Below are 22,580 nucleotides of genomic sequence, written 5' to 3' on the forward strand. Positions count from 1 at the left end.
TACGTCCACTCCACGACCTCTGCAGAGGTCGGAGTGGACGTATCAGTCTGGCAGCTCCACAAGTGAAGACAATGCACAAAGTTTAAAATTGTCTTCACTTGTGGCCTATAGACAACATAGAGCTGATATGATACAGCTTTTTAAGATTATAGGTGGGATTGACGATATAAAGTCTCCCGAGTTTTTTGAGTTCTCATCTGGAGGAAGGACATGCGACGACACAAATTCTAGATATTGAAGAAATCTTAAGTGAGACAATGCTTCTCTCAAAGAGTAATCAACGAGTGGGAATGAATCAGTTGCCATCATTAAATAGTTGGCAGCCCATCAGTGGACAATTTCAAGAGTCTGATTTAGAGAGGTTTTGCTGTCAAAACCAGAACAAATATAAACCCGAAGAGATAGATTTTTTAATTTGAATGGTCCCACTTTATTTTCTGTTATTTTGTCGTTTCTTTTTCATTTATCACATGTTTGTATATACAAATGCATTTTTTTTTCTTTTAATGCGTTAAGTGATTTTATGGTATTATTTCAGTATAAATTGTAGTATTCTTTGATGTGTCGTAGATTTTACAGTGTATAATAATTGTGTTTGTTTTTATCTCTCATGTTATGTGTACTAAGTATAAAATGTTGTATCATGTTACTTTGATCTGTTTTTACCTCTTCACGGACTCACTGAAGAACAGCCATTGGCTGAAGTGAGTGACCGTGTCGAAATAAAATAAACTGAAACTGAACTGAACTGAATGTCCGTGTGATACATTTTCTGCACCATGCACGCGCCAACCAATTAGGCGGCCGACCTACTACTATTGTATTAACAATTTCATGAGGCGACATCGAGGAGCACATAAGTTTGGTTTTGCTTTAGCCTAACACGCCCACTTCCATAAGGTACTTATGTTACTTCCAAGGTATATGGGTCCTATAATAAACTTATGATCTTACACTTTTTGATGAAATAGGTAATATTCGAACTTTGTCAATCTCAAAAGAGTATATGGAAGAGGACGGGGGACGGTGTTGGAGGAGGAATCCCCCTCCAAGCCGCTAAAGAGATTTTGCATTTTCAGCTGGTGCACAAATATTATACATGCATTATAGGCCTATATAGGTAAACTATTTGGGCAGTTTTTTTATTATTATTATTATTAGAAAAAAAGCAAGAAAATTATCCGCATCCTGGGAATTATTTTGTGACAAATGACATACTGTTTGCCCCTCCCCCGAATATTTTCATGGCCGGGGGGGGGGGGGGGGGCAAATGCTCCCTTGCCCTCCACTATCTATGAACCTGCATTTTTAGAATTCACATTAAAACCTTGGGGGGGGGGGGGGTGACGGTGGAGGGAGTCTGCATGAGGTTGTCCGGAGGAGAGAGAGGAAAAAAATAACAGAAGGCAGTCTAATGCAGTATGATTATAACCAGTGCATATTAGGACAAATTTGAAAGATTTTAGCAGTTATTATATGGACTTCTATACCCATGGCACCGGTCCCACGTCCATACACTCCATCGTGGCTCATAAAGCATGCAGAGACCCTATAGGCCTATGTACAGCACGTCAAATGGCGCCGCCTAGTACAGAGTGTATCATTTTGTTGTTGTTGTTGTTGTTGTTGTTGTTGTTGTTGTTGTTGTTGTTGTTGTTGTTGTTGTTGTTGTTTGTTTGTTTGTTTTTGACGCGGACCCGTGCGTATAAGGTGATTAGCGACTCTGAATGAAAATGTTTCCTTTTCCTATTTGTTTGTTGGTTGTTAGTGTTGTTGTTATTCTTCCCCATCTCTCTCTCTTGCTTTTTGTTTGTTTTGTTTTGTTCTTTAAAGAGATGCACAGTTTTGGTTATTAAAATTGGGGGATTCAGACATTAACTTTTTGTGGGATAATTAGAAATCGCTTATGAAATATTGCAGAGCATATAGACATTCTAAGAGGTATTCAAAGTTTATTTAATGAAAATCAAGCTTGAAGTTACTGAAATTTCCCAAAACAGAGTACAGCAAAGTGGTCCTAATAAAAGGGTTCCACCTTTTATTAGGAATTTTTTGTTGTTTCTGGATATCTAAGCTACTTCAAAACCAATTTTAATCAAATTATAAGCTGTGAATTCCTTTTTTTAATAGAATTATGTTATGTTCATAAGAGGCTTCTTATTATCTCACAAAAATGTTGGAAACCTGAAGACCCATCTCAATGAAAACTGTACAATCCCTTTATAAGGTGGAGTGATCAATGGGCGGGGTTGGAGAGGGGCACTGGGTAAAAATGTAAATGATTGTGCCATCTCTGAAAAAAAAAGCAGCCCTCAATTAAAACATGCATGGATTACAACATGATACTTTACAATTTCACAAACTTCACAAGTTCACATAAAAAAATACTGATGCTGAAGATGCATGGGAGATTGACCCAATGACGATGGGTCAGGGGAAAAAAATAATGTCTTCACATTATTTTGCTGCCACTTCTCTTTAGAAATGAGGTGACAAGCAAAAAAACAAAAACAAAAACAACCAACCAAACAAACAAACAAACAAACAAGCAAACAAACAAACAAACAAGCAAACAAACAAACAACTATGGGGGAGGGGTCAAACCCCTAAATCCCAAAGCAAATGGGAAAAAGGAGTGAAGGGGGTTTAAGCCGCCTCGTTACCCCCCCCCCCCCCCCCACACACGCACATACACCACCGATATAGATCCGCCGCTGTCATGTATATTTCAAGCCTACTATAATTTGGTTTAAAATTCATGCACCTGTGCTGTTTGAACTGGCCACGGCTTGGCCGTGCACTTCTGGCAGTAAGTAAAATGCAATGAAATAAAAAATCTAAAGACTCAATTTTCTGGCAGGAAAAAAAAAAACAAAAAAAGCAAAAAAAACCGAAACAACAAAACAAACAAACATGAAGATAATTTGGCAGCTCGCTAATCCAATGCATGGAAAAAAAAGGTTGTTGCAAATAATAATGGTGGAAGGTTTCAATGAATACTTCTAATTTTTTTTTTTTTAGTATATAGTTATGAAGAAAATTATGAAAATTTCTTGTATTCTTGAATAAGATTGTTTAGTTAGTTAATGAACCAACATAGCCAAGATATTCGGTGACTCTATGTCCGCTGTAATGTGATGTAGACAGTACACTATTTTCTGGCCAGTTTTTTTTTTTTTTTTTTTTTTTATCATACTGGTCTTCAATGCTTGAATGCTGATTGCATTATATACAACACTTGAACAGTTTGATAACAAAATGACTTACCGCAATTCCGTTTTTGTTTTGTTTATTTTTGTTTTATTGAAACCAAAATCCTTCATAATAAAAACATCACTACTGCTTATATAATATACCGATATAACAGCGTTATAAATATAAACTAATATAATGAAAGAAAAATGATAATGCTAATAAGTGTATCTCTCCATTTCTTACCAAATTATAGGCTCCTATGTAAAAAAACAAAACAAAAACACACGAGTATTCCCAAAAGTTTAAAACTAAACACACCTCAGCTATCAATGTCCTAAACTAGACCATTTCTTAAAATGCAGTGGGAGCTCATTGTATTTTTTTTTCTGCAATCTTATCAACTGACCTTTCGGAATTAAAAAATGGAAGAAATGCTTGATAATTCAATTCTATTTGCTGATTACAACTAATTACGTATAAAACATTTGAAAGACAAAAACAAAAGGTTTATGCTCATACAGTGTTCACTATCATTATCAATACCAAACTAATTAAAAGTATCATAATAAAGATGTTTAATTTATTGTATTAGTTCGTACATAGCACTCAAAGAGTTTTTCCCACAGTTGTGATAGCATTTCACAATCAAGGAACAATTAGAGTAATTTTCGCAAAAAGTACACAAAGATGATTCCCTTCTATCAATCTTATACAGAAAGGAGTTTAAACCAATTGCATTGAAGTTTAGTAGAATGATTTAATTTGCGTTTCTATAGGATATAGCCTACACTGAAAGTTATACGCTTATGGTTGACCCGACCGTCTATCTCAATAATGTTTAAAGCTAACCACTCTTCCCATTTGTTCTCCGAGGGTATCTTTTTATTACAGTTGAACATAAATTATTTAGGTATTTTGATTACTCTAACCAATTTGGAGATAATTTGTTGGAACAATATCAACAATTTCAACACTTGTTCTAGAATAACTCTCATTGAAAAAAAAAAAAGTGTTTAACCCACACCATTGGGCTTTTGAGTAGGAAATGGGTCAATCATTTTCAGACCACCTTTTTCATATTGATTACACAATGCACCTCATTTGACTCGGTCATTACCATTATTCCAAATCAAACGAAGCAACAAATAAGCTATTCAATTTCTTTTTTTTTTTTTTTAGTTTAGTTTTTTTTTTTTGTGTGTGTGTGTGGGGGGATATCAATAGGTCTACACAAATGTGTAAATAAGAACAAGTGCTTTGGTAACAATAACGGTTAGATAACAGTTATTTCCCTATCAATTAAAGTCTTTTTCGGCTCCAACGATTCAGAGTTTGTTTAAACTTTTTTTTTTTTCGCCTATAGTGTATTGGTAGGGAAGTTCAATTTATATAGTACGGACTTAGATGTAGAATTTATATTTCCGATTTACAGCCTTGTCTTTCAGTGGGGTCAAAGGGCTATTCTTAAATCACCTATACTAATAGCCTCGATTTTGATAAAAATGATTTTACAACCATGCAGTATGGACAAATGCGTACTGCCGTCGCAAGCGTGCTGCTAGAATTTAATATTCTGTGAGTCTGGTAGAAGTCTAGCTAGAAATCTACACACTCGTACACACATGTGAGGTTTATAAACACATAACACACGCTACTTTTTACCATGTGGTCTAAGTCCCACCTGTACATCTGTGCATAATCTATGACAAATTTGCTTAACCCGGCCCGAAGACCTTATCTATTCTTCTCGTCGATGAAAGTGGAACATCTGTCATACCTTGGAAGGGACAGAATATTAAAAGAATCACAATATGAAATTTTCGTATAAGGTGAGTTACGAACTAGGGGTTTCAGTGCTGTGGTATGTACACCAAACGGGACATTACATTCGTGTTTCACGGTAGAACTGTAGTCCCACGTGCTCATTATTTTGTTGTTCTTACAACGGTCCGTTATGCAATACTTAGTAATACCAAACGCAGCTCCTTGGACATGTTGGAAGCAACATCTGATAAACATTAAAGTTATCCATGATAAACATTAGTAAAATTATAACCAGTTTGTTACCATCAGGTTTCTACAGGGCAACCGCAACCCTGTGACTCGACTGTGCAGTGAGAGACTTGAGTTGTGTTGTCTTTAACTATACACAGCCCAGTCGCCGCTGTACATACGTAGCGCGTAGCGTATTAACAGCGTCTGGTCGGGCTATGTTGTCTTGTGAGTTGTTTGTGGGCTTCACTTCATTTTTGTTTAAATTTAGTCTAGACAGAGTACAGTCTCTAGGTCTAGACAATCGGGCTAGACCCACTTGATATCTAGATCAATTCACCTGGAATGTAGACAGAGAGACAACTTATCTATCACTAGAACTCTATAGTATAGGCATGTGCACTGTGCAATATTCTTACACTAAGTTACAGATTCTCTATTTTATGTTATTGTTCAAGTCCTGTTATGTTACTGTATACTGTATAGAAGTGTTTGTGTATCCCTGGTAAATGAGGGGATACCCTACATGTACCATTAACCTTGGGGTGCTCCTTGTACACAGTTTACTGTGAGAGTAGCGTTGGGCTGGTCACAGTTACCCTACCATCAGTTATTGACATTTGACCGAAAGATCGGTCTGTATCTTATTCTTGTCGTCGGGGATATGTTCCTTAGAGACTAGTATGTATAACCTTCTAGGTTTCCTCCTACCCTATTCATCTACGATCTAGAGTAAAAGTCCCAGTTCGCCGCCGCATATGGGTTTTTCCACTCTGAAATGCAAACTTGCTAATTGCTTTAACCCAGGTTATAACATAAAGGTTGACTACTTATCAATTTATGATATTGTCAAAATCGCAAGACCAATGTCCATCGCGATAGTAAATAATGACCACAACCGCAATCCGGTACAACGTCTGATGGTTCGCGACCATGGTAGTTCGATTCGCGGCCTGATGTACAATTCCTATGCAATACGCACATGCTGTGCGATCTTCTGCTGAATGCCTTCATTTGGCTCGCGAACGTTGCGTAAGCGCCAAGTCCCATTGCGAAAGCACGTGAAAAGGGCTCTCGCGCTTGCACCGACCGCGAACAGGCATGGCGGTGTTATTGTTGCCTTTCTCATGTTTTTCCAATTTTTTCGATCGTAACATCCACTTCCGGGAAAAAATGGCGGCCCACATCGGCTTGGGAAAGTTCTATTTCTACGAGAGGACATGTATTCAAAATCCACAAGCATCAGGAAAACGACAAGATATCCAGTTTCTTAGACCCTTGATCCTCAATTATGATGTTAAGAAGCACCGAAAAATGAAGTTTTTTGATGCAAGATGTCATCATTTAAGTGAGAAAATTTCATTTTTGGTGGAGATTTTTTCCATGTCATCGGTTGAATTTTGTAGGATGGCAGTGTGTTAGTGAATGTGTGGTATACATACATGTATGAAGTGTGTCGCTGTGTTCAGCGTTATATTACCAAATATGCTGTAGTGGCCATGAACCGGTGCCTGGCCGCGAACTGGGACATTTACTCTAATGTTATGTTGTAATCTAGGTCATCTTGAAAGACTTAAAATTCCTTTTCATCACGCAACCTGGTGATTTGAATTAGAAAAGTAAACCTACATTTGCATTGATGCCAAGTTTCTCAACTGGCTGGGAGTGAGAAACTGCAGTTTAGCAGCACAACTGAAGGGAGGCAGCTTTAAAATGGATGCGCCCCCCTTGAACTTTATTCATATTTCAGTTAGATACAGCCCATATATTATTTATCTTCCTTTAACCAACAAAAAGGATAATAAGGAAAGAGTTTACCTCACTCAGCTAAGCATACAATCGGGCATATATCTAATGTTTATTGTTGATCTACATGTACCTTCTGCATATTTTTTTCTTCATCTTCATGTGAGGTGTGAGAAAATGATTGCTGGGCAGATGAGCATGCAATGGGTTAAACTGGGTAGTGAGGCTCATGCTATAGGCCTGAGACTTGGTAGGTCTGCATTTGATAAATTGTTGAAAATTACAGTTTGATGCAGTGGTATCTATATTGAGATATTGCAGACCACTAATAATGATTCCTCCATAGAGAAAAAAAAAACATGTTAAAGACCCTGTATATTGCAGCCACTTGTCTATAATGACCACTTTTTATGTCTCCCTTGGGATGGCCACTATACACAGGTTTGACTATAATGGTTTGATGCCATTTTGTCTGTAATAACACATTAGTTATTTAAGTCTAACCAGCCTCAGATTTATTGTTGAGTATATGCATTTGTCATTCCTTCACAAATGGCACTCAGTTTTCAAACCTGTTGGGGTCTGTCTACCGGCGAGGGAACCTGACTTTTACCAATGACGGAGACAGTGTCATCAGTCCTGTTGGCAACCGAGTGACAAGATTTGACCTGAAGAAGTAAGTGTGTTGAGAGGAAAACATAAAACCTGTGTAAATGCACTGCAACTACTGTATAAGCTATATTTTTCGCATAAAGATATTTTTGTGGATTAGGGGCTCATTGACATTTTCACGCGATGTTGTTTTCGCGAATTGACACAAGGCTGTCATAAGTGCACTGTCACCCTTGCACATGGTGACATTTCGCGTGTTGTTATATTCGCGGTCCAAATTTGGGCTGTATGCATAAAAGGTAGCAATTGCTTGCAAGCAATTGCTTCAATCACAAGCTCGTAAAGCAAAAGATCAAGCTCAAGCTATTACTTAAATCCCAATACATTTATAACTTTTGCTTGTACTTTAATTTTTGCTTACCCTGCACAAGCAATTGCTTGTGATTTCAACAAAAGGGGTGTCATGCTTGTGCAAACACAAGGACAAAGGCGAGTTTGATAGGATGTATTTGAAATGGTGTGTGTGTGTGGAAACATTTCCTGACATAGCTATAAAATGCTATAGATGGCACTCATAAATGCACACATATGCACACACTGTACATACTGGCTGATTCCCATCACTTCCCAAACTGCTGCTTAAAGTAGCCCGGATCTGCCAGGTCGCACATGGAGGGAGGTCTCAACAGATGTCAAACATCCTGCAGATGTCAAACATCCTGCCTGTTTCTTAGCACATCTTGCATGCTAACCACTGGACATTCCCCTTGGTGAAACGAAAAAGTTTGTTTTACATCTTAAAATAAATTTTTTGTAGATTTATATCACTTCTACACAACTGTACCCTTTCTTTAATGAATGTGAAAATGATGCTTAAAAACAAAAGTCCCTGTTAAGCAAAATGTCAACTTGTTTTACAGAGCTTGAAAAATTGTAAGCAATTGCTAGCAAGAACAAGCAAAACGTCCATTTTATTCATACTATTTTTAAGCAAATGCTTGGTCTCTAAGCAATTGCTTGCAGGTTGTGCTTGCTAGCAAGAGCTTTTTGCTTGTTTTTGGAATCAAGCAAAAGGCTAGCACAAGCAACTGCTAGTTTTAATGCAATATGGCCCAACAATTTTACAAAATTTTTGAAAATCAAATCCACACAAAACTAACAGCTTATACAGTAGTACATGGCCTAATTATTCTAGTCTTGTGCATTATTACAAATGCATCACTTGTGTGAATACTGCTTTTATTTTTTATATCATCTTTCTTTCTAAGCCATTTGGAATGGTGTTTATCTTTAAATTGACAACTGTATCATATGATGCTTGATCCTAGGCACTGATGAGTTTGATTTTACCGGTATATATTTTGTACACCAGGTTCCAAACATGTACATGTGGGAATTAATGGAGAAATAGTGGAAAGCAATTATTCACTGTAGTAGGATACTCTACAATGTTCGTTCCTAGTTCAGCATTAGAGTTTGATTAACTGTCAACTGTTTAAACTTGTAATTTCCCAACAATAACAACAACAACAACAACAACAAAAGCAAATATGATGCTCGTGTCTGAAGTGCTGTAAACTTAGTACAGTATGTTTCATGGCGGTTTTTTTTTTTTTTTTGGCCAATTTGTCAATTGACTGGATACAATTGCAAAATTAACAACTTGCAAAAATATTGCCTGTCATGACACAAATACTTTGTATATTTTTTTGCATACATCTTGTGTTTTATCCCCAGGGTCGGAAAAGGACTGAATCTTCTTTCTCATTCCATGTATGAGGATCGTGATCATGAATTCAGCCCCTCGCAAAATTGTTTTACAGTCCCAATTCCCATACTCAGGAAATTATGCAGTAGACTTTAATTTGTTCAAACATTTGTGATAGCAGACCATGTTTGTTCATCTATGTGATTCTCAAAGGAGGTTGTATTCTTGCAAAATATCTTGTGTGTTTCATTTCTATATATGTGATGTTTGCTGCTTATGTACATTTGTATGATAATTATACCTAAAAGATATTATAAATAAAAGTTGCTGTGAATAGATTAAGGAGTAAAAAGCTAGGACATCAGTTGAAAGTTTGAACTTGGGGAAAAGTGTAAATTTTAGATTATAGCCATATAAAATGGCATCATCTGCATACTGCATAGATGTGCTATATAATGGTTGCAGTTCTTATACCTTGTTATTGCTCTTGCATTTGAGATGGTATTTGTTTTATTGTGTGCAGGAAGTTTCTCAAATGTCTCATTTTCTGAAGGAAAATATTGATGTAAGTGGCCTTTAGATACTCAGCTTATGATATGGTCATTCCATTTGTCCAGAGCTCTGTAGTGGACAGAGGAATTTCTTTCATACAAATACAAACAAAACTCTATCTTAGTCAGTTCATGCACATAAGGTAGTGTGCATAACAAACAAAGCAATGTCATGCAATTACCCATGTTACAGTCAGTAAAGGGTTAATGCATTTTAAGTTCAGCTTCCAATTGAATCTAATTAGGTGATTTCAGAAGTCATACATTCTTTACCATTTCTACAATTCTACTCAGATTTTGATGTCAATACTTCATGTGCATCACCTTTTAGAATTGTAAATGCCCATTATTTCATCAGGATGAATTCTCTTTTTGTAGCACTGGTTAATTTTTCTGAGGATTATTTTGTAATTTTTTTCTTTTTCTGTTTAGCAACAAGTCCGAAACATTTGAAATAGAGTTGAAGCGGAACATTGCCTGTGTGGCCCTTTCACCAGATGGACATACAGCTGTTCTTGTGGATACAGGTTTGTTCATCTTGAATATCTGCTTTAGAAATATATGATTCCATGCTCTTGTTACCAAGTGCTCATATTTATTATTCAAGCCTGTGTCCTCAAAAGAGGTACACCTGTATAAGTTGAACGTATGGTGCAAGTTGGTCATTCTTACTAGAGTCCCACACATTTGCTTGTTTAGAAAGTAAAAAAAAAATGCAAACAACTTTTCAAAGTGATGGAAAAAATTTGAAATTTTGTTCCAGTTGTACTGTAACTGCAAGGCTCTTGGTGTATCGTGATTACGTTGTGTGTTTGTACTGACGCCGCCATACTATCTGTGTGTGCTGAATATTGCTTCATGACTGCACATGATGTTTGACCTGTGAAGTCCCAGAAGCCACACTTGTGTGGTTTTGTGCTCTGTCTTTTTTGTTTTGATCTCTGATACTTATTGTTAGCCTTTCTTTAGGGAGAGAGTGAAAGCTCCTCTTTTGTTCAAGGCCTTTTTAGCTCATGCCTGAGTGTTTGTTTCAGTGACAGAATTTCAAAAGCCTTTTGCTAGTAAACTTTGAAGGATCCTTCATTAGTTCAAAAGATTACTGTTCCTGATTCTCTTGCAAATTAGATAATTTTTGTAATTTTTTTTTAAATTTGCAGATTTTTATGTGTTTAATCTGTTCCTTTTAATATTTCTCCAAATTAAGGTAGCTTGTGAAATTTACAGGTGGTGGGATGGTACTTTCTACAGCAGAATTCTCCCATGATTCAGTTAATGAATGTCTAACCTTGACCATGCTCATGTTTCATTTCACAGAAGGAGAAGCCCTCTTGTGTAGTCTTATTAGTAAGTCTGTCCTGCATCATTTCAACTTCAATGGACGGGTGGAGAGTGTCAAATACAGTCCCAATGGAAAGTGAGTCCCTTTTGAATGTGACCGTTTTTTTTTTTTTTGGGGGGGGGGGCAGTTCACTAAGGGGTTACCCTAAATACAAACATTACATAGCTAAGACAGTTCATCCGCTATTTGAGTAATGCATTTCTGTAAGTTAGATTGCTTCAATATTCACTTTTGTTGATGAAATTATTCTGCAATTTCCATGGGAGTTTGCATAGGTATGCTAGCATTTAGCATGATGTTTAGTGTGTATGTATGCCTGATGTATGTGTGTACAGAAATGGAAGTCAGTATTAGTTGTGCATTGAAAAGAACTGTAGAGGATCCTGTGGAACCTTTGATGGTACCAATACAAATCCACAGTAAAGTGAGCTGAGGAGTGTTAAACAAAGTTTTAGAGCTGTACTTCCTTTATGAAACCGGAGTTCAGGTTCCGTGCAATTTAAACTCATTGCTTAAAAAACCTTAGACTACCAGATTGATACTGCAGATGCTTAATACAAATTAGTTTGCAGTACAGGTAGCTTTGACCCTTTTTGTCTTGCTTTACCCTTGTAATTTTAATGTCAGTGGCCTTTTCTCTGTTTGTTTGTTTGTTTGTTTCTTTGTTTGTTTGTTTGTTTTCATGCAGACTCAACTTTTTACAATTTAATATAGAAGTATTTGATATAAGATTCTGAAATTCAAAAGTTTCATTAGTGTTTAGATATTTTGAATCTTGGCTACCTTAAGGGCATTTTTCTGATTTGGCCTTTATAGAGTGGCTAATCAGATTCACAGACATATCAAACACACAGGTTAACAGAGATCCTTGTCAAATATTCTTTGTGCTGTGGAAAGCAGGTATGAGTGCAAAGAAACAATAACTGACTCCAGCCTCAACCAGGTCTATGAGGGACCAAATTCTTTAATTCACTTTTAGTAAAAAAAAATATTAAAAAAATGATAAAATATATATATATATAGCATGAAGCTCGAATTTATGTTGTTTGTTCGCTGTTGTTGTGTTTGTTTGTTGTTGTGTTTGTTTTACTGTGGGTTTTTATTTTTAATTTTTTTTTTTTTTTGGGGGGGGCAATATTCAAGTGCATCTGTATTTGTACAATAGTATACAATGCAGGGACACAAAAGTTGGTATTGTACTTGAATATGCACTAAAACTCACACTTGGGGAAAAAAGATGTTCATATCATATTGGCAAAAATACCTGCTGCCAAGCCTGTGCAAGGTGATTAGGCATTTGGTTCATTTTCCACTGGTACCACTTCCACCGTCACTTGCAGTGTTACAAGCTGTAGTACAGCATTCCGTCATGCAGGAAGCGTGATTAGAATCATGACAGGATACGTGGAGGGGTCAGCTCCGTTCCTCGTGCTTGCAGAGGTCGATGGAGGAAGCGTTCTCTTCCTCCTGCACTGATTTCATTTTGTTGTGTGTTGTGTGTTTTTGTTTCCTTAATGTAAAATTGATTACTTTAAGGGTGATGCGCTGTTCAGTGTTGTCGTTGTTGTTTGTGGCTCTGTGTTGAATGTATATTTATATCATGGTTCATGTTTGTGTGTGTTTGTGCCAAAGGGAAGTGTGTGGTTAGGGTAACGGTGACAGCTCATTGGTGGGAGGTATGCTATGACTGGAGATACAGATATGAATAGTGATATGTTGCAGCTTGTCTTCATAGAAACAAAGTGAGGAAGCGGAATCTATGTGACTCATGGATCAATGGAAGTTGAAGTTTATTGATGTACAGAAGTTCAAATGTAACATTTGGTGGGGGAGTTTTTGCATTTGATTGACTGATCATTAGTGATTAAAGCTAGTGCCCTTCTCCGTACTCTGTAAAATAAGATCAACCTCTATGGATACAGAACATTGAGTTACATAGCAAACCCTATCCAATGACCCATGGCAAATAAAAACGTCTCATATTAGAAAGCAACATATGAAATAGATACACAGATTGATCATTAGGTTGATCAACCCATCCTTACATCTATCCAATGCCAATGGTGAGATGTAATTACAAGACGATAGTTTTCTTTTGGTTCTGCTTTGTGTCAGGAGAGAGAAAGATCACTGATATAGGGGGATGGTTAGTAATCTCACTATCGGGCTCTTGTGCTAGAATGACTTTGAGCAGCACATAAAGTCACATCTTCAGAACCTTTTATATACTGCTTGAAATTATTTTGGAGATCTGTCAGACACAATGCAGTAATATGAACCAGAGATGGAGATAAACATGTCCAAATCTTGTAGCAGTGAATGAAAGGAAATAAAAAGATGGTAGAATTTCCCTGAGTTGTATATCAGTTGTTTCATTTGAAGCACAGAGTAATCTGCCATGGAAAAACTTCCTTTCTAGATTCTCTTTTTCATTACAAATTATTCAGTTCTGCAAGGTGATGTTACACATTTATAGGCATTTCTCTCACAGAAACTACATCCCTTCCTAAAAATGTCTGCATCCGCCATTCCTTACATGCAATGTAAATCATTAGTGGTATTCCCCCCCCCCCCCCAAAAAAAAAAAAAAAAAAATCTCTTTCAATTTTTGTCTAATATGAAGCATCAGTGTATGCAGGGCTCAACTTTAGTGGTGGTCTAGTGGCCAGGGACCATTAAACGTGATGTCGGGCCACCAAATTTCCAAAATGGTCATCTTTTGGTGGCCCAATTGGGCAACTAAGATTCAGAATAGATTTTTATATTAATTCCTTTCATCTTGGGCCACCAAAATTACAAATTGAAAGGATTGTAGTTGCCCAAACAGGCCACCAGAAAAAAAAAGTTAGTATCAAGCCCTGGTGTATGTATGCATATCTCAATTAACCTTGAACTTTCGTCAAAATTAAAGCATGACCTTTTTTGTGTCCACAGGAGAATTGCCGCCACCAAGAAAGATGTGATCCTCGTCTACGATGCGCCATCTAGTGGCAGCAGAGAGTTTAACCCCCTGAGGCTCAGCCGGACACTTAAAGGAGCATACGACAAGACCACCTGTATTGACTGGACATCAGATTCAGAGTAGGGTTTTATTTTGTTTTTCTTATAGAATTTGATTTAGGGGAATGACGTGCTATCATATTGTCAAGCTGACACTAAGATTTAGATGAGTATGAATTCCTCCAAGCAGGATAAAGTGTTGATGTCACAAATAGGTTTATCGTCTGGTTGACAAATTTTATGGACAGTGAATCTAAAGATAGTCACCTGATTGGGAATTAGAACAGCATGGAAGTAGTTGAGACTGTGTGGAACAAAATTGATAAATTAGAGCAGGAAGTGAGTAAAAGATCTGTGTAAATCAGACCAAAATGTATTCAAGAAAAGTATGACCGTAATGGATATGAGTGTCAGCGTCTGATATTTCATGCTGACAAGCCATTTCAATTACAGCAAATAGATGGGTTTCCTGAATCATAGCCCTCTTGCTTGAAGTCCACTTTGGGCTAAGAATGACCAGAGCTGTAATTCTCATGACTGTGCATTTTTATATTGATTTCTCTCCTGGAAGGTGTGTAATGAAAATGTTTGTTTGAATGTTTATGTGTCTTTATTAGGAGGCATGGGGGGGGGGGACATTTTCTGTTGAGAAAGAATGATACGAGTCAAATGACAATTAAATGGCAGTTGACAGGTCATAGTGTTCTCACTCTATGACCAATTTTGCTTGAACTTCTTTTCTTTCCAGTGTTTTTAAGTGCTCTCTCTTCAAACAGCAAGTCCGTCTTTAGTGTATTTTGTTTCATAAGATTTTGTCAGTCTTTGACAGGATGTGATATGAGAGCTAGGTGATATGCATCTTATATGACAGATATCTGTAGGAAGTAATATTGAAATGCTCAAAAAGAAACAAACAAAAAAAATGTGCATGGGAGATTGTTGACCTAGGAGCAAAGACTGGCATGATTTTTGCATGCTTACGCTTCTTCTGTACCCATCCTACTTCAGAGTCCTTGCCGTGGGATCAAAGGATATGAGTACACGTGTTTACGCCGTGACGGACAAAGACCAGCTGGTCATCTACGGCCTGGGTGGTCATCAGGACAAGATTGTCGCCTGTTTCTTTGAGGAAAACTCACTGGATGTATCCTTTCAAGCCAATGGCCACATTTCAAATTGTCATATTTTTATGCATAGTCATTCTTTATACAGGCTTGAGCTGTCTTGTGTGCAGAGTACTGTGAGATAAGAATGTGAACTCTTGAACAGCTCTTTGGTTGTTTACAGCTTTTCTCTTCCATTATATGGTGTCCAACAGTTATCATACCACACTATCTGCATACTAGGTAGAGCTTGGACTACCATCAGATACACACAGTTGCAGTGTTCAGATGACAGTAATTGTGTGATTGAAACATCATGGTTACTGCGATTAGACAAATTTCAGTATTCTTTATCAGACAAGCTACTGTCAGACAAAACAAACAGTGCCTTCCTTGTGACACTGTGTAGGAATGTAAAGCAAAAAATTAGAAGTGCATGACAGCAGAAAAAAATCAGTCCACACAAGTTTTCAAAATTACTGTTTGTTACCTCTGTACAGGAGGAACTCCAGTAGGCTAAGTGTAATGGTGTCAACATCATGGCCGGCTTATTATCGATCTCTGTTTCATTGAAATGAAGATCCTTTTGTTACATCTTTTTCTCTCACTTCTAAATCAGACGATACTGATAAACTGTATTTGTCTTGCTGTGCATGTATCAACCAAAATTTAATTTAAAGGCGTGATTATCATGTGCAAGAGCAGTGCAATTTCAAAGACAGTAGTCTCAAATAAGAGTGTCTGTCATGACTTCTCCTTAACTCGCTGATTGTCAGCTCTTCACGATGTGTCGGAAGGGCAGGCTGAACGTCTGGGAGAGCGATATCGACCTCGAGGACCTGCGGCCAGCGCAGGAGAGATATCGCCCCCGCCATCCCAGGAAGAGAATGAGAGTGGAGAGGGAAGATGGAGAAGATGATGAAGAAGAAGATGAAGATGAAGGACCAGAGAAGAAGGAGGAGGCAAAAGGAGGAAGGAAGAACAAGATGACATACACAAGAGTTGCAAAGTAAGAGAACAATTTTTGTAGTGGTGGTATATATAATTGCTTTGTCTTTGCAAAATTTAATTATACTTACTTTTACCAGGTTTGATATGAATTTTGTTGAAATCTGTAAACCTGTTCCTCCGGCAATTCCCCAAAAGCCTTCATTGCCCTTGAAAGAGTTTCTTTCTGCCCGTCAGCAATGAATGGACAGGTTGGTAATTACCCTGTGTGAAAGCAGTCAATGCTTTTTTGTCCCTGCAATGCAGTTTTGATACAGAAAAACAACAGATATTGATAGAAGAAACTATAATCTTTCGATTGAAGTCAACTTTCTGGTCAGCATAAAATAATTCAAATAAACATGAATTTATGGCACGAATGCAGACACTCCTGTCTACATTTTCGGAACCAGGTATACCAGGTTTCAGTATGGAAGAGGGTAATTTTTTGTGCCAACAGCCGTCTGCGTATGCAATTTGTGAAACCTGATAGGATTTCTCCAAGAATTATTCCTGACACTTGAGTCTTGTTTGAATATGGTGGATGCTTTTGAGGTAAGCCAGTTGTGAATGGCAATGCTGTGATCGCCGTCTGTAATCGTAGTCTTGTCCACATATTGCAGGCATTTCTTCAACAAGGAGGGCCACTTCAACAACCTGACGTGCGCCGACTACCACAAGAAGAACCACATACTTGTCGTTGGGTTTGCGTCTGGTCTCTTCCACATCCACGAGATGCCAGACTTCAACCTCATCCACACACTCAGGTATGCCGCACAGAGTTATGTCTCTGTCGTAAGCCTCCATGAAAGTCAAATTGAAGGGCAACAGTGCTTTGCCTTATCATACATCCTTTGCCAGGGCACCCTTCTCAGCTGATTGTGTGGGAACAAGTACTTGTAGTTCACCAATGTGACATCTATACTGAAATGAATAGGTGTAAACATCAGCAACTAATTGTTGAGCTATTAGAAGCTAATGAGTTAATCTAGAGTGCATTTTGGTTTGTGGATGCAACAAACCATGAAGAGACAACCACTAAAGACAAACCATTTTCAACAATCAGTGCACTAAACTTGAATACATTACTTTCCAACCCAAGTTAGGCCTTTAGACCACTGCACTTCCCATGTGTAATTGAATTACTGAAACTGTGTTGAAATTCAGTTGGTAGCACAAAGTAAGTCAGCATTCCACAGCTTCCCACAAACTGTTCTGTACTGCATTCAAATTCCATGCATGCTTTTGTTCACAAAAGATTGCCTTAACAACAACAAATCTTGCCAGAGACTTGCCCCACCTAGCAACAAAGTGAATTCCTGCATAGAAATTTCATTTGAGGGATCATGTGATGAAAAAACAGGTTTGTTACTAGACTGTAGGAAAAGAAACGCATAAATTTGAATTCATTTAAAACAGAAATGTTCTATTAAGTGTGATATGCTACATTTTGTTTTGATATAAAATTATGTAGATTTTTTTTTTTTGTAACCTCTACCATACCACAGCATTTCCAGCCAGAAGGTGGCATCAGTGGTCTTCAACTCACCAGGGGACTGGATCGCCTTTGGCTGTACAGGCATCGGTCAGCTGCTGGTGTGGGAATGGCAGAGTGAGAGCTACGTCCTGAAGCAGCAGGGTCACTTCAACAACATGAGCTGCCTGGACTACTCGCGGGACGGCATGCTCATTGTTACCGGGGGTGATGACGGGAAGGTACAGGAGATGATGATGATGATCATGATGATGATGAAGATGATCATGATGATCATGATGATGATCATGATCATGATGATGATCATGATCATGATGATCATGATGATGATGATGATCATGATGATGATCATGATCATGATGATCATGATGATGATGATGATCATGATGATGATGATGATCATGATGATGATGAAGATGATCATGATGATCATGATGATCATGATGATCATGATGATGATCATGATCATGATGATGATCATGATCATGATGATGATCATGATGATCATGATGATGATGATGATGATGATGATGATGATGATGATGATGAGGATGAGGATGAGGATGAGGATGAGGAGGAGGAGGAGGAGGAGGAGGAGGAGGAGGAGGAGGACGAGGAGGAGGAGGAGGAGGAGGAGTGAAAAAAGTGAGAGGAAATGAGTTTGGAAGAGGGAAAGAAAGAGTGAAGAAGAGAGAGAAATAATGAAGAGACTGGAAGAAGAAAGGAAGAGATCAAGTGGAAGAAAAGAGAGAGAAAGAAAAGATAGAGAAAGATTTTGAAAAAGAGAAAAGAGGTTGGCAGTAATATCTCACAATACCCTAGACATACCATAACCCAGAGTGTTGTGCAGACTTGTGACATGAATAGTAGAAGAAAACCTGTATATGTCTATGTGTGCTGCAAAGAAAAACTTCTGTAAAGTAGTAGTGATTTTGATTATTGATATGTATAGTTATGATAGCTTTGCAATAATCCAACCAGCAGAATTTCACCTTGGATAAAGTACTAATTCGGCAATTAAAATCTCATGCTATGTAAAGTCACATGCGTTATTCAAAACGCTCTCATTAAGTCAAAACTCCCCGAACCCAGTGAGGACGAGCTGATTTTGCTACAGCACGCATTTCCCATAGACACCTGCCTGAGTATACTCGGGACTCGTCCTCAAAGGGTTAAGAGGAAATATGTCATGAAGTTGCACATTGATTTGTTTTTGTTATGTCAAAGGTCAAACTATGGAACACATCCAGTGGCTTCTGCTTTGTGACCTTCAGCGAACACACGTCAGGGGTGACGGGTGTGACCTTCAACCAGGCAGGGAAAGTGGTCGTGTCCTCGTCGCTGGACGGAACAGTCCGGGCGTTTGACCTTCACAGGTATGGGGAAACGTTTGCTTTGACACCATTCCTAGATGATTGTGCGCCATATTCTATGGTGATATTATTTCCACAAGTGTTACTTGTTTCCTTTGTGGAACAAGAACAGGATGGTTTCCATGTGTCTGTCATTCATATTAGGATCTGTGCACCAACTTTGCCACTTTGCCACATTTATATCCCTGCCTGTTACAGAAAGTGTAGCGTGGTACTTGTTTTCTGTGGTTGCCGCCCTCTAAAACATGTGACTTCTGTTAGTCCTGTCTCTGTGGCGGGCCCTTTATTTCAGTGTGCATGCATGATTGCATTGTGTTTTTTAGCAGGGGTTGTATTACTTCATGCAGAATTGTCAACAAGCTGCTGTGATATACTTTATACGTCATATCTTTTAGCAAGACTAATTTTTTTTTTCTTTTCGAATGGGGACTTCCCAACAATTGTGTGAGTGGTTAGATTTACGATCATAGAGTATAGTGTTATCATGCACCTGGTTCATGTACCAAGTACTTGTACATGTATGCGTGCACATTGCATTCATATTTGGGTCAGAGTTGATATTTTTTGCAAGTTGTTCAAATTGCAAATAGCACCCAACTCATGAAATACGCACACACAAAAAACCACCCAACAACAACACACTGCAAAATGTATGGCATATACATTATGCTATTTGAAAAGTCAACAAGGTCACATTGTGAAAATCAGAAATAGATCAAATGCAATGCAGACTACAGCTGTAGTACTCCTCTCTCATTGATATTCCTTTCACTTTCATTAAAACCTTGAAGATGAGATTGACGCGATAGATCGCACAGGCATCATATCTCTGTCATTCAATGATAATAAAGCCACAAAACCACCAGTCATCTAGGAGGAAATGACAAAACACAACTTAATTCCCTCGAGTGCCATTTGTACGATCTCTCTTTCTCTAGAAGGAATCATGCATACATTGATTTGCGTATGTACATATTCATGACACTCTCCTGTCGACTCATTTTTCCGCTAGATACCGCAATTTCCGGACCTTCACCTCCCCCCAGCCGGTCCAGTTCTCTTGCGTGGCCGTGGATTCAAGTGGCGACATCGTGTGTGCCGCGGGGCAGGATGTCTTCGAGATATTCATGTGGTCCATGAAAACAGGCAGATTGCTTGAGGTATGTGTCCAGTGGTGTTGCACTAATAAAGCCTTTGCACAATTCTCCCCCTTTAGAAATACTGTGCCTTCCACTATTAGTTATTTGTGAGTTAGTTCTTCTATAGAAGATACCCAGCACTGGGCAGAAACATGCCTTTATAGTATGATGTGATTTATCAATGTCTACCATTCAAATCGATGCTTAAACCACTGTTTCAGTATGTGATATGTATCCACAATAATTATGAGCATTTGATTTAGACACAGAGGCCCGTATTCTACTGTAGACCAAGGTTTAAACCCATTTTAGACTCACCTATGGTTTAGCTAGACCCGAGGTTTAATTTTGTATTCTGCTAGCGAAGTTTAGTTAAACCCAAGTCTATTTGGGGTTTAAATTAAACCCGAAATAGTCTTGGGTCAAGCCACCATGGAAAGAAGAAACCCACCCTCTCTGAGTACTTTTCGTTCCACAAATCCACTTAAATTTATTATTGGCAGTGTATCAGCCACATGAGTGTGACTTTCTGGGATGAATAGTTTTTACGGGTATTTATATCGAATAAGGGCATGCCGTATTTTTGCTTGCGACGACTCGTAACGCACTGTACATTAGTACTAGTACATGTATACTGTACCTCCTTAATTGCTTGTGTGTACGTGTGCGGCGCACATCACAGGATACGTGGTATAAGCGTAGCGCTTTGAATTAAAGACGTGACCAGCAGAGCCATCACGCCGCGCCGGCCGGCGGCACGGTTGCTGTGTGCGCTGGATGGGACATGGCTTTATATGTCGATTGAATCGTGAGTTCGGAATGGATTGGCGATTGATCAAACCAGGACTTTGAGGTAGGAAATTGAATAAAAGCTTTTCTCTTAAGATTGTCAGTTTATAAAAATGGAAACCATTCTAAAATTTAGAAATAGATCTAGGCCTATATCAACCCTGTCTCGATATTATTATTATTATTAGAAGTAGATTTTACCTACCGTACCACACTAACCTAACTTTTAATAGATCTAACGTTAGTCCTAACGTTACAATAATGTACTCTAGCTTTACGAATAGGTTCTACTAACATTAGTAGGACCCTACTCCTAGTCCTAACGTTAGTCCTACGATCTAGGTTCTCGATCTAGTCTATCTAACGTTAACGTTATGCCAAATCGACCTCGGGCTCTACCCTCTAACGTTAGTCCTACATTGAGTTCTTGGTCCAGTCTTCAGGTTATTTTCATCGTAAAGTCTAGACTATAACGTATACTTATTAGTACAGGGAGTACTAGGACTAGTATTTCTAACATTTAGATCTCGAGTCTCTTCTAAGTGTACAAGTACTAGATCTAACGTTAGTACGTAGTCTAAGTCTTAGGCGTATCTCGTGTGTACAAGCGTGTGGCCGGCAAGCTAGCTGCAGGCAGCTGCTGCTGAATCCAGCCAGCCACTCGTTTTGTGCCATTGGCATTGATCTGCGTGCTGGTACCTTTACCAGTCATCGTAGACTCGATTTAAACTCGAAATAAACCTCCTCCTGGGTAGGTTTAATTCAAACCCTATTTAGACCACAGCTGGACTTAGCAGAATACCAATTAAACCTGGGTTTAAACCTGGGTCTAAACTGGTGGTTTAAACCCAGGTTTAAACCCCCAAAACCCACTTTAGACCCAGGCGTGCGTTTAAACTCGGGTCTAAGTTTTTAGCAGAATACGGGCCAGAGAGTGGTCTTAAACATGGCATAATATAATTTTGCTTCAATGCCCAGTGTATTTTGCAAAAAGAACCTCCACTCTGTAGTCTGAATGAAGGGGGTTGAGACATACCAGCATTCAAGGAAAGTAGCAACACTTGTTCCCAAAATAGCAATAGAGTACCAAAGTGTGATGTTATAGCCATTCATCGCCATGGAGACTTGTTCTAAACAACCTCTCCTGGCCCATGTGTTCGTGCGTGCACCTGGCTCCAACCCAAGCTATAACAAAAGACTGTGACATCGTCACTTCGATACTCTGTAGAACACAGCTATTGAAAAAGGGGGTGGGGGAGGGGAGAATTAGGTCTGTGGACAAAATATGAATTAACCCACTCCCACTGTTGCAAATCCCCTGCTGTGTCCAGATCCTGGCTGGTCATGAAGGGCCAGTCGCAGACCTCAGCTTCTCTCCCAGCGGCTCCCAGCTGGCCAGTGCATCATGGGACAAGACGGTCCGCCTGTGGGAGGTCTTTGAGGGCAAGGGGGCGAGAGAGACGCTGCGACTCACGTCGGATGGTGAGAAATAAACCCACGACCAATACCTTGTCATCAACAAATTGTTGCAATTTGCCTGAACTCTCTGCT

General features: G+C 38.6%; 1 protein-coding gene across 1 annotated transcript in view; it reads left to right on the top strand.

Moving 5' to 3' along the window:
* The first annotated feature begins 4,891 nt into the window (after positions 1 to 4,891).
* LOC140235452 (periodic tryptophan protein 2 homolog) overlaps positions 4,892 to 22,580 on the top strand; it is a 79,259-nt gene continuing 61,570 nt past the window's right edge. Inside the window, exons 1-12 of the mRNA XM_072315479.1 lie at positions 4,892 to 5,024; positions 7,497 to 7,609; positions 10,237 to 10,331; positions 11,119 to 11,218; positions 14,078 to 14,224; positions 15,152 to 15,287; positions 16,023 to 16,255; positions 16,857 to 17,000; positions 17,742 to 17,949; positions 18,956 to 19,104; positions 20,114 to 20,261; positions 22,361 to 22,511. Coding sequence (XP_072171580.1) covers positions 5,007 to 5,024; positions 7,497 to 7,609; positions 10,237 to 10,331; positions 11,119 to 11,218; positions 14,078 to 14,224; positions 15,152 to 15,287; positions 16,023 to 16,255; positions 16,857 to 17,000; positions 17,742 to 17,949; positions 18,956 to 19,104; positions 20,114 to 20,261; positions 22,361 to 22,511 — 1,642 coding nt within the window. The 5' untranslated portion in view covers positions 4,892 to 5,006. The remainder of the gene's footprint in view (positions 5,025 to 7,496; positions 7,610 to 10,236; positions 10,332 to 11,118; positions 11,219 to 14,077; positions 14,225 to 15,151; positions 15,288 to 16,022; positions 16,256 to 16,856; positions 17,001 to 17,741; positions 17,950 to 18,955; positions 19,105 to 20,113; positions 20,262 to 22,360; positions 22,512 to 22,580) is intronic.

This window comes from Diadema setosum, chromosome 11 (genome assembly GCF_964275005.1).
Source record: "Diadema setosum chromosome 11, eeDiaSeto1, whole genome shotgun sequence".
NCBI lineage: Eukaryota > Metazoa > Echinodermata > Echinoidea > Diadematoida > Diadematidae > Diadema > Diadema setosum.